At 42.1% G+C, this 11737-nt stretch overlaps 1 protein-coding gene across 1 annotated transcript; it reads right to left on the bottom strand.

Annotated features, from left to right (window-relative positions):
- Positions 1-8625: 8625 nt before the first annotated feature.
- LOC143335273 (uncharacterized) lies at positions 8626-9707 on the bottom strand. Its single transcript, XM_076754562.1, has 3 exons — positions 9564-9707; positions 9374-9469; positions 8626-9270 (listed from the first exon to the last, which is right to left on the bottom strand). Exons 1-3 carry the CDS (start codon positions 9705-9707, stop codon positions 8626-8628), a joined length of 885 nt encoding a protein of 294 aa, XP_076610677.1.
- Positions 9708-11737: the final 2030 nt, after the last annotated feature.

Genomic DNA, 11737 nt, shown 5'->3' with positions numbered 1-11737 from the left:
ATCTGCCAATAAGTGCTAGTATTGGCAATGAGTGTGTGAAAGGTCCTTGTCAAGATACAATAGCCGCACTGTGGGCTTGTAATGTGAGGCCCTCGATAGGAACGCACTGGACAATAGGCGCATTGGAGGGGAAAATATAACCACTATGCTAATTTCAGGTCAGTCATACATTGCAAAATGGACGGATGTCAGGCAAAATCTTACACATCTGGCCATTAATAAAAATGCGAGCATCCCCAAGCATGTGTGTTCATGCATCTGACTGCATAGGTCCTGTCCAGCCACAATTGTGAAACAAAGATTGTGAGAGGTTTAGTGCAGAATATGTGGGTCGCAGTGTCTCAATGCTTGATAAAGGTAGTGGACTTTCACCTTGCTGATTGCCGTGTTCATACGAGCAGCTGGCAGACTTTACAAGGCAAAACAAGGCCAGAGCTCCTCCAGTCCTCAGGTGTGGCCTTCACCCTTTATGTCTACTGTAATGTCTTTGTGATTTCATCTGTGAATCTGTGATTTTCAACCTGTGAAAAAAAGAGAATCAGCCTGTGAGACACTTTCTTTCTTTCTTTCTTTCTTTCTTTCTTTCTTTCTTTCTTTCTTTCTTTTTTTACAGTGCTATACAAATAAAGCTATCATTACTCTTGGTAACATTCTGTAGAGTGATTTCAGGGAGCTTAGTGTGAAGTAAAGACATATAAATCGATGATGTGATGAGGTGGTGTAAGGACACAGCATGCAGACAGGAAGGGAATACACTGGAAAACTTTTGAATATTTGAACATTCAAGGAACATTGGACTTAGATGTTGTTTTTTTTGTGTAATTCATTGGTCTTGTTCCTCTTTCCTTCTTCTCTTTCTTCCACGAGTGCACATGCAGTAGTAGCACTGGCTGAAACTTTGTCCTGGCCTCTGGATCTTCTCTGTGCTGTATGGCAGTCAGGGGTCATCCAGTCCAAGTGTGTTTGATCTCTCAGTTCATGTCCACAATGAACTGCTGTTCACTGCAAACAGAGCAGATAATAAGAGACAGAAAATGTAACACTGACCGTCAAAGCTCGTCCATTCCACTTACTAATGCTGAATCCCAGTGGGGGAATGTACTGTACTACTCTACTTGATTATTTCCATTTTGTGCAACTTAATGTCTCTAAATCTCAGAGGCAGATAATGTATACACGCCGCTACAAACACATGATCATCTTATAGAATATGATGCAGTGCTGTAGATTAAACCAGCCAAGAGTATATAAAGTGGTTAAAAGTAGGCTGACAGGGACAATTTTACTCCAAAATGAGTATTTTAAGTATATTCTGCTGGTAATGCATACTTTTAATTAAGTAAGGTTTGATTGCAGGATTTTTTTCTTGTAGCGGAGTATTTTCACAGTATGGTATTAGTACTTTTACTGTAGTGAAGGATCTGAATATTCTTCCACCACTGCTCAGTCCTGTACAGCAACTGCACTCACATTAAATATAGTATGATTATGTTTCCTGACACCTGCTCGCTCCTCACCTTTACTCCATACATGCCCATCCCAGAGTCTTTGTATGGCCCTCCCCTGAGGTGGATTCAAGCAGTTATGACTCCCACAGTGATGCAACATACTTGTAAGAAGAATGGGTGATTCAGACGCACATGAGGCGAAATGTGTGTCGAGTCACGTAGTAAAAGGCATGTAATGTGGAGTAATGAGTGGGTTTGCCTGCATTGTACTTTCAGTGAAAAGCAAAACAGCATGAATGCTGCATGACAGTTACTGGGAAATGTTTTTGTAAAACTAACAAAGAGGTTGATCACTTGCTCTCTGAGGTTAGCTGTGGTGTTCAGATCGATTATTACAAGCAGTCTGTGGCCCAGTTTTAGTTTCTCCTGTTTCTTGTGAGGTACCATGTGAAAAATACTTCACATGTTTTCTATCACGTCTAATTTCTTCTTGCTTGGTTTAACAGACATATCTTGTTCCCTTCCCACGTTGTTATTGTAAACCACTTTGTTATTTTACTTTGTGGTTTTAACCATAGAAAGAGCCCTTTTACAGCGTGCGTGTATGAACCTTACCGCAGGTCAACAGACAAACAAACAGTGGATTTTTACAGAGGGACTTAACCAGCAGTGGTGCTTTCTGCGCCTGCGTGGTTCTGATGGGACGTTTTCCTCAGCCCGACCTATATTCAGTTATGATTATCTCAATAAGGTACAGTAACTGCTATGATAAGACTGTCCTCGCTTCTCTTGATGCTGATAAGGCTGTTACTGAGTGACTAACCAGGCTGGGTTAATGTTCCTGCTGTATAACAGTCATCATTAAACAGTAAAGCCTTAATAACAGTGTTTGCTTGGTCCGTGGGCCCCTGGGGGCAAAGGTTAAACTAACTGGGCAAATACAAAATGTGAACACACTCCTGAAGTCTTCACCGTTGACTGAATTTCTTCCCTGTCTAATGCAGACGGCGTAATCCATAAAATATGACAACATGATAAGTACATCTTCTTAATTGCTATCAAAAATATTTATTGGATTGTTTAAAGTCACATAACCATGCTGGCAGTCAGCTGAAACATTCTCAAAGCAGTGAGACAAATAGGTCTGTGTAATTATTAAAGGGCCGTGTCTTAAAAAAGCATGAACAACCTTCTGTCTTTTCTAGGAAAAGCAAAGGCACAAGACTAGTAACACATTAAAGTGTGTTCATGCATGTATTCACACTGTGACTGAATGAGAACAAATTATTATATGCAGTCAAGTGACAACCTGATATGGATAGTTGCCCTTTTGTGCCAAAAGGGAAGAGTTATCAGGCTACACAGCTGAATACAAAGGGGGTGTTGGTTGTATGAATGAACAGCATGCATCTGACTGAGCGCATTCTGTGTTGCATAAGAAAAGATAAACAGCGAGTGGACTTTAGCTAATCCCACTAGAGCCGCTGTCACTGTTGGTCAAATTATCCACAGTAGCGCTAATGTCTTTATCACCGGCACCAATTTTAGACACAGTAAACATGCCAAGGCACAGTGGGTACTGACGACACCCTGGAACAACGCTGGAGTAGCACTCTCAGAGGGTTTTTACACTGTGCCATGTGTAAATCTGTGCTACTGTACTCGCACTGGTGTTCCCCAGGAATCGCTTTGATGAGATGAAAATTTGATTACACTGGAAAACAGTTGTTTTGCTGGGCCTGTGATGTTGAATACACTTCCATATGTTAGTTTTTCATGCACGTGGAAATTCCACCAAATCATGAAGTTATTTCTGGCAGGAGCAACACATTCCAGCAGCAGCAGGTCAGCCTGCTGTTGGAGTTGGACCGGTGGCTACAGTGGAAACTGCACCTAACCATCCTCTGTTTTGATTCCTGAGGAAAATATTTGAGGTCAGGATGACAGCAGTTCAGCTGGTGGGTAAGGCTGCACAGTGCTAGATTCAGACTTAACTACAGTGGAATATCAAGTAGATATTCAACCCACAGCTTCAGCGAGTTCCTATCATGTTGATTGGAATTACTGGAGCCTAATAGTGAAATTAAAAGCCCGATCCTCGTCACGGGCTTCCTTCCTGGATGTATTAAAGGGGAGGAGGTCCGTGTCCTGTGACATACAGAGGGAAAACTGTGATTGCAGCCCCTGCTGTGTCACAAGTGGGACACTGTTTACAACATCCTCCACACAGAAAATTTAGTTGATGCACAGCAGAACAATAGGGTTTATATAAACAGTGGATACAGCTGTTTGGATCATTGGAGTGGGGTGGGGGGGTGGGGTGTCTGAAAAATGAAATAGATATGAGTGATGGTGGTATGTTGTTGATGAGGGCAGAGAGGACATCAGTGGAAATACAAATGGGGATGTGTAGTATTTGGGGAAATGTGCATCATTGCTGGTACTTAACTGAGAAGATGGATAACACTCTTGCGGTTGTATGGTGATTATGAAGCCCTGTTAGCATAGCTTAGCACAAAGACTGGAAACAGGAAATGGCTTGTTTGGCTCTGTCTGAACAAAATCCACCTATTAGCACCTTCAGTGTTCACTGATCTAGTTTTGCTGTCACTGTGGGTTTGACAAGCAGCAGCAGCACCTAAACCCCTGCAAAATTGAGTTGTTTTTACACTACATCATCTTTTGTACTAAAGAAATTAGAGATATAACCCGCTAATTCGTGCACTTGAAAGGTGCTGGTAGGCAGATTTTATTACCGCACAGCCAAGAAGAGAGCTAACTGTTCCCCCCTATTTCAAGTCTTTAAGTGAAGATAACCTCTACCCATTCAGGAGATCCAGCACACAACTATGAGAGTATTGTCCAGGTTCTTCTTATTTCCCCAAATCTTTAACTATTGAATTAAAAAGTATCTGAGAGGTGTAACAGAGGGCAGGTGGAGCTTCAGAAGGAGACGGTCGCAAGACTGTGAGCGCGTGAAGGATGTTTGACAGACCGCGTGTCCTCAAAGTTAGAGATTCAGTCACAGCCAAGGAAAACTCACAGCTAATTAACTCAGTGCAGGACAAAACACACTGCACTGCTGGGAGGAGTGAATACTGTGCCATATATTCAATGATTGACAGTTTGTTTTGGACACATAATTGGAGCACTGTGATACAGCTTCCTTCAGTGTCTGCAGTGTTGTTAATAGTTAGTGAAGAATTAGTTTGTGACCCAGATATCCTGGCCGTTAATTATTCCTTATTAACCTTATGGCAAGGATAAACAAACAGCACGCTCTTCAGAGGCAGGCTGTAATCCCACAGTATCACTCCTGTAAATCAAAGGTCACTCCTACACAGGAAAAAACACTGGTGCTGTTAATAAAAGTAATTTTAAAAAAGCGCTGAAAGTGAAAATGCTGTAAATCATTATTAGCCAATTTAAAGGGGCCCTCAAGGCCCGGTTTCTACTGGGATGTCCCTTGTGATAGATCAATAGTACCTTATAGTGTCAGCAGGTATTTAAAGATATGACAATACATCATGTGTGTTTTGTTTTGTTTTGTTTTGTGTGTGTGTGTGTGTGTGTGTGTGTGTGTGTGTGTGTGTGTGTGTGTGCGTGTGTGTGTGTGTGTGTGTGTGTGTGTGTGTAAAATCTTAATTTGCAAAATTAATAATTACAATTATAGCTGTCAGGAAAATGTAACTGAGTTGAGTTGAAGTACTTAGTTACATTTCACCACTGAAAAATTAGGACATTTCTGATGTGATGTTGATGTGCCAGACATAATGAAGGGGACATATGTTATAATACTAAACATCATGAATTACATACTCTCACAGGACTTAGTTTTTATACGTATTTTATATTTTCATTCACTGAATGTAGATTGCTTTCACTTTGCTTAACTTCTTTCCGCAACTATTTCGTCACTGTGAAGTTACTGCAGCGCAAACCTGCATCGTGCGGCTTTCAAAACAAAACAACAGCAGCCACAACAACAACAACAACAACAGATTATGTTTATGTGCAGCCCTTGAACGCAGCACGGCCGAGCAGGCTGAATGGACAGGCTGGAATGATGATACACTGCTCTCAGGATGACAGCAGCAGCTGTGGGCGGTGCAGGGCGGGACCGGGACGAGGAAGACGAGCGCGACGTGACTGCCCTCATTGTTGTTTGTTGTGAGCGGATGTCAACGTGGTGCTTGTTTATCCTCTTACGTCCGTTACGTTCGGGACACCTCCGTTATTTACTCAGGACATTACATGAGAACAGGGAGTTCAGTGAGATGATGTGATGGAATTTGTAATCTGCTGGAGCTTATCTTTAAGAAACACAACACACCTGTAGTTTACTCCTGTGGTTACCTGGTTTTATATAAACGTACTTCGTGGTAAATGTTTTTTCTATGTGTAACTTACTTATTTAAGTAAATTCTACATTCTAAGTAAAATATTCTTCTTCTATATAGGTATAGTTACTACAGTTACTTTGCATGTCTATCTTTATGTTGTGGTATTGCTAATATTACTTAAAGGTTTGAATACTTTGTTCACTACTTGGCATTACTGTATTCACAGATGTGTATAATCTTGCTTACATTTTACAGTAAGACAGATGTTTACATTTTAGTATTCTTCAAGTATTTGCTATAATAGTGTGGAGCATGAGACAATAACTCATAGTGACAGTAAGATATTTTCAGCACTCTAGAGACGCCACTGTCAACTGGGAGGAAATGGTAGATTGAGGGCTAATATTAGTGCTTCCATGGTGGCCTTCATGTAAACAAGCTGCAGAGCAACTGTCTCAGATTAGCCTGCAACATGCACACACACACACACACACACACACACACACACACACACACACACACACACACACACACACAGGGCCAAGGGCAATCAGGCCATTCCTGGTGGAACAAAAACTATATTACCTATAACAAATCATCACAATATCAGCTGCAGAGCATTTAACTGTCATTGTGCTTGTGTCATTGACCCCAGACACAGTTTGGTCTTATTTGAAGGGAGAGGAGGGGCATAGTTTGGTTCAGATGGAGAAAGACTAACATCAGAGCTAAACATGCATACATACAGAGAAGCCGCATGATGGCATTCAGAGATACAGTCAGTCTTCTCTGTACAATACAGCATTCAAGGGATTAATGCTTGAACCAGTTTGTAAACCAGCAAGTGAAGTTAATCCTTAACGGCAGACAGACAGACAGACAGACAGACAGACAGACAGACAGACAGACAGAGAAGCTCCAGTTTCCTTTGATCATGCAGTTAAAGGAAAACTTGTCAGCTCAGTCTCCTGGTATCATTTTTCCAACGCTTTCATGAAATTCTGTGTGTCACAGTCAAATCCTTGACTGTGACACACACAAACATTGAAAACAAAGCACTTCCTATGCTTGACTAAGGCCTTCTTCATCCCAGGGTAGTACTTAATGTAATATCCCCAAAGAAGCTGCTCTGGAGGAAGATAAAGCGGTCTGTGTAAATTACACAAAAGTATAAGGAATACAGTAGAGGAGAGGAGAATGAGAAGCAGAGAAGGAAAGGGAAGAGAAGTGGTTTTTTGTCCCTCAGTGTGTCACTCAGTCACATGCTCAGTCGTCCTGTCTGACTGCCAGGCTCTGCTCTCTGAGTGTAATCTCTGTTGACCAGTCGGGGAGGGAGGGGGAAAAAAAAGATGGAGGGCAGGAGGGCTGCGCCGCAATCTAGGTCGTCCACCACTAATCCTGCAGTGTGGAAGTATGCCGTGGGCATACAGTGCCAAATGCTGAGCTCACCCAACTCCTCTTCCTTGCCCTCGTCAAGTCAAGCCAAGCCAAGTTCTTGGCTCATGACAGACCTCCCCTGGTGTGCCTTCAACTGAAACACTCACATGCTCTGACGTTATCAATGAGAAATTCTTGACCTTGATAAGGCCTGTCAAGCTGGGGGATAAAATGAATGAGAATCAATATCTAAACATGACATTAAGCCACACGATCTACTCAGTTATTTGCTCCGTAACTCAAAAGTGCTGAACAAAACTCAATCTCCTCTGACCTGTTGAGTTGTTGAGACTCAAACTCTTGTTTTAAATGAAATGCTGGAAGACAAACATTTGGTAAAACTTTACTGTTAACCCATGGTTTTACTTGCTGGACAACATAACTTGAGATACATACAAAACTTTAAAAACAAAACTGCATATAGGGCTAAAAACTGTGCAAACATGCAATTTTCAGTCCTTTTTCAGTCCATCTCAGGTGTTTACATGTACACTATTTACCACTCGCTACCAAGCCTGTTTGTGAGGTGGAAATGTCTTGTGTTGAGTGATCATAATTCAGCACCGTCTTGTGACCTAACAGCAAGATGTAGTGGACAGCGACACTCTTCTGCTCGGCCTCCCATTCTCTCGTCCAGGTTCAGGTGGACTAAGTGGGTCATCGCTCACGCAATGTACCTTGTGTCACAGATGTGCTGCAAATACAAACGCAAACAGATTTCATCTACTAACTATTTGCTCAACTAAACCATGCCACCATGGTCAGTCAACTCAGCATTATGTCACCCACTGAATAAGGGGACTGCAGCCTTCAAACTGAAGGTTTGATGGGTCAAATTTCAACCAAGTGGTCTGGTTAATGCTATCGAATGGTTTGCAGTTTCTGGTGCATGAAATCACTGCAGGCATCATCAGATGTTGTGGTTAGTCTCCTCACACCCTAAAACATGACATGACCTAGATTTACAGGTGAGATTAGGAAGACAGGTGTGACTATGAATAGACAATGTAATATTGATAATGATCAACAGCAACGTCACATAAAATGCTGCACAAAAGTACCAGGATGCAGACGGAACATCTTTAATCATTTGAGACAAGGAAGCATGTTGACAATTATTTGATTTCATGGTAAACTTTGAAATACGATGCTGCCCTCTTATGGTCAGATGCTGACCTCAAACACACACACACACACACACACACACACACACACACACACACACAAAGAAAAAAAAAAAAGTTTAAGCATCTTCCTGGAGTTATCCACCGACAACACAAAGCCACACAAAGGAAATATTTGAGACACACATGAGACCAGTTAGGGGCCTTGTGTGGTTTCTGAAGAAAAAAATCTGAGGTGTTCACTCCACTAAAAAAAATAATAATAAAAAAAAATCATATAAGTGCAGTTTGGAGATAGGAGACACGGAAAGCATTATGGGCAAATGTGGGTTCAGAGTAAGTGATGTAACTGCTGTGTGGGCTGCTGTAATAAGGAGCAGGGCTGGCTCTGCTGTAGATGGGGAATGAGGCCTCAGTGCACACAAGCATCCTCTTGATGGGCTGAGCAGCTCCATTAGCAGTGAGTCCACGGTGTGTGCTGCCCCCTGCTGAGCAGATGGAGGAACTTCCAGCTGCAGCTTGAAGGAGGAGAGGCTCCTCAGGGTCCCAGCTGAAGCTCCTCTTTGTGGACCGAGGCTGCGGCTCCGCTCCCAGCGGCACACCGGACAGAGGAGAGGCTGCGGAGGCCCGAGCGGAGGGACTGTCTCTCTTCAGGAGGGACTCGATGGAGAAAGGACCGCTGAACTTCACCTCACACCTGATGTGAACAGCTCTGCAGGCTGCAGCCTCAGTGGAGTGGAGAGCTGAGCGGCACTCCGATGCTCTGCTCATGTTCTCCGTTTCCACCTTGGAGGCCAACTCAGGGAAGAGCTGCAGGATCCCTTTGAAGTGACGACGCACCATCTTTGCTGTGATCTGACTGGGCTCCAGTTTCCAGTAGTTTTTCTTACTGTCCAGTGAATCTGGAACCACTGGAACCTGAAAAACACAACGCTGGCTTTTAGAGACGCAGGCTCAGTTTCCCCTTTGATAAGATAATACAATCATTTGAAATATGAAAAGCTTTGGAATAAAGACTTACCTTGACAAAACATTTGTTGGCTGATAAACACACTCTGATGTTGTTCTCAACAGATTTTCTGTCCTCACAAATGAGTGGTGCCAGCTTGTCCATCAGCTGAAAACATCAAGTTGAAAAAGAAAGGTTTGAAAATGACACTCTGTGTTTCATGGGACACTTTTCTTACAGATGCCCATTGACTCTTTCTTACCTGAGTGAAAGTGAGCATCTTGTGTGGAGCATCTTGGAGGATGACAGCGATCTTAGCCAGGTAGGTGGTGCTCTTCCTGAACAGACGCTGCTGAGAGCTGCTGGCTGGAGCAAAGAGAGGCAGCTGAGCTCCACGCTTCTCCATCTTGTTCTGCATCTTGTTCGTTGGAGAGAATCAGTGGAGTCCACACACAGAGCAGCGTGATGTGGACCTGCAGGGGTCACCTGTGGATATAAGTCCTGCTGGGACAATAGGACATCAGAGGGTGTGCACTGCAGCTTAATGAGGACCTTTTGATAAGTAGATGAGCCATTCCTGCTGGAGGTGGAGCGAGCCATCAACGTAATGGTGCACTTCCAAAAGTTCATCAGCCCATGTGTCTATGTGGATGTTCAGAGACTGATCTGCCTGTTTATTCACATTAGCAGTCTAAGTTGTTCAGAATTAAAACTTTAAATAAGGCAACAGATCAACAAACTACACAAATATACAAGGTTTAGTGAACATCTGAAGCTATAATTTGATTATAATGTAAACAAAGCCAATACATCTTTCAAAACAGTCATCAGTTTTAGAATAAATCATTCACTTTAAATGTTAACCTCAAAAGAAAACTGAAGGTTTTTTGGCTGAAATGCATCCATCTCAGAGCAGTACTCACGTGAAGCTGTTCACAGCAGACAGACTTCAGCTCATTCTCAGCAATCTGTAGGTGTGTGTTGTTCCTGCTTCGGTCTGTGGGACTGTGGACATTTTAGTTTGAAGCATAAGTTTTCCATCGTACAGCCTGTACAACATTATTTCTTTAGTTGTTAAAAGACACAAAGTAAACAAGCTGTTTTCAGCCTCTCAAAGGCTGCTCTGCTAATACACACTGACATTCCAATGAGCAATCAATCACATTCCAGCCGTTTGCACGTCACTCCTTCAAAGTCAGACTTATTGCCTTTTTGTCCCACATAATGACAAAGGTCATTTACATCAGTGATCCTCATCAGATGCATCAACACATTACCTGGACTGAGTGCTCTGTGCAAAAACAAGTTTAGAACTTTCCACGTTGACCAAGCCAGCTGATTTCACTTGTCTTTGATTGAAGCTGTGCAAGTCAGCTGCTCTGGGGTCTGTTGCAAGAAGTGTTACAGTTTACACTTGAAGTTTACAGTTCAGGGAGAAAATAACGAAAGACATGAGAGAAGGAAGCAAAATCAGAAGGCACATTTTTGGGTGAACTAAATAGGCAAAAGTAATTTTACATGTCAGTGGAAGGGTGCGTTTGTCCTTTGCTGGACGGGTCACTTTAAAAAGAAATGGGCAAAAGGAAGCTTCAAACACTTATAAAAAAAGACTGACAGGGTTTACATATAAATTTCCACTGAAATCATTTATTGTACAATTTGTCAAGTTAAGATGACCGAAGGTACTGGCAAGATGCTTGTCTCTCTTCATCAAATATTGGCCACTTACACAGTCTAATATTGTTCTTTTTAATCGACAACAGAACACTCAGATCCATTTAAGATATTATTTATGGGTACTTGTATTTATCAAGTACTATTTTGACTTTCTCTAATATTTTGGACAGAGATGGTTGAAAGAACGTCTAATGAATATTTAGCAGATTAAAGTGTGGTCCACCACAAACAGGTAAATCACCCTCACAGACAAAGGCTGTAACGAAAGAGGTGATAATCGCTGGAATGTAACTGTTGAAATGGGTGATTACAGCAGACACAAAGGTTTTGACTGGAACGTCACTGGAAAAGTCTTTAGACACATGAGAACTTCACTCATATTCTGAGAACTTAGGTATTTCACTAACACACAGGCAGTTTTGGTGGCACTGACTGTTTATATGGGAAAGGAATTTAGTTTTGAAGCATGAGTGAACAGTTTTGGGGGAGATATGAGCTTTTGCAAGTGAGCTATGGTGTTGTGCTGAACTGTAAGACTGTTTTGCCAAATGATCTTAGAGTTTTGAGAATGTAATTTCTGTTTCAAGAAATGAGCCAAACCAATGGGGAAAAACTGTAAAAAAAAAACAACAACAACAACAAAAAAAAAGCAGCCATGATGAGAAGGAGGGAGAGGCACGCAAAGTACGCCCTCAACATTTTGAATTTCGTCTTCTTGGTAAGTTACAAAATTGGTGGATAATTGATTTTATCGTCACA

The sequence above is a fragment of the Chaetodon auriga genome, chromosome 17 (genome assembly GCF_051107435.1).
Source record: "Chaetodon auriga isolate fChaAug3 chromosome 17, fChaAug3.hap1, whole genome shotgun sequence".
NCBI classification, from domain to species: domain Eukaryota; kingdom Metazoa; phylum Chordata; class Actinopteri; order Chaetodontiformes; family Chaetodontidae; genus Chaetodon; species Chaetodon auriga.
The sequence above is the reverse complement of the archived record's forward strand: the minus strand, read 5'-3'. Positions and strand labels throughout refer to the sequence as shown.

Bases quoted from the DNA above. Each gene is read 5' to 3' on its own strand.
- LOC143335273 (XM_076754562.1), bottom strand. From the start codon at position 9,707: ATGGAGAAGCGTGGAGCTCAGCTGCCTCTCTTTGCTCCAGCCAGCAGC. The intron at 9,470-9,563 runs GTAAGAAAGAGT...TGATGTTTTCAG, and splicing joins AGATGCTCACTTTCACTCAG to CTGATGGACAAGCTGGCACC. The intron at 9,271-9,373 runs GTAAGTCTTTAT...TGTGTTTTTCAG, and splicing joins CCAACAAATGTTTTGTCAAG to GTTCCAGTGGTTCCAGATTC.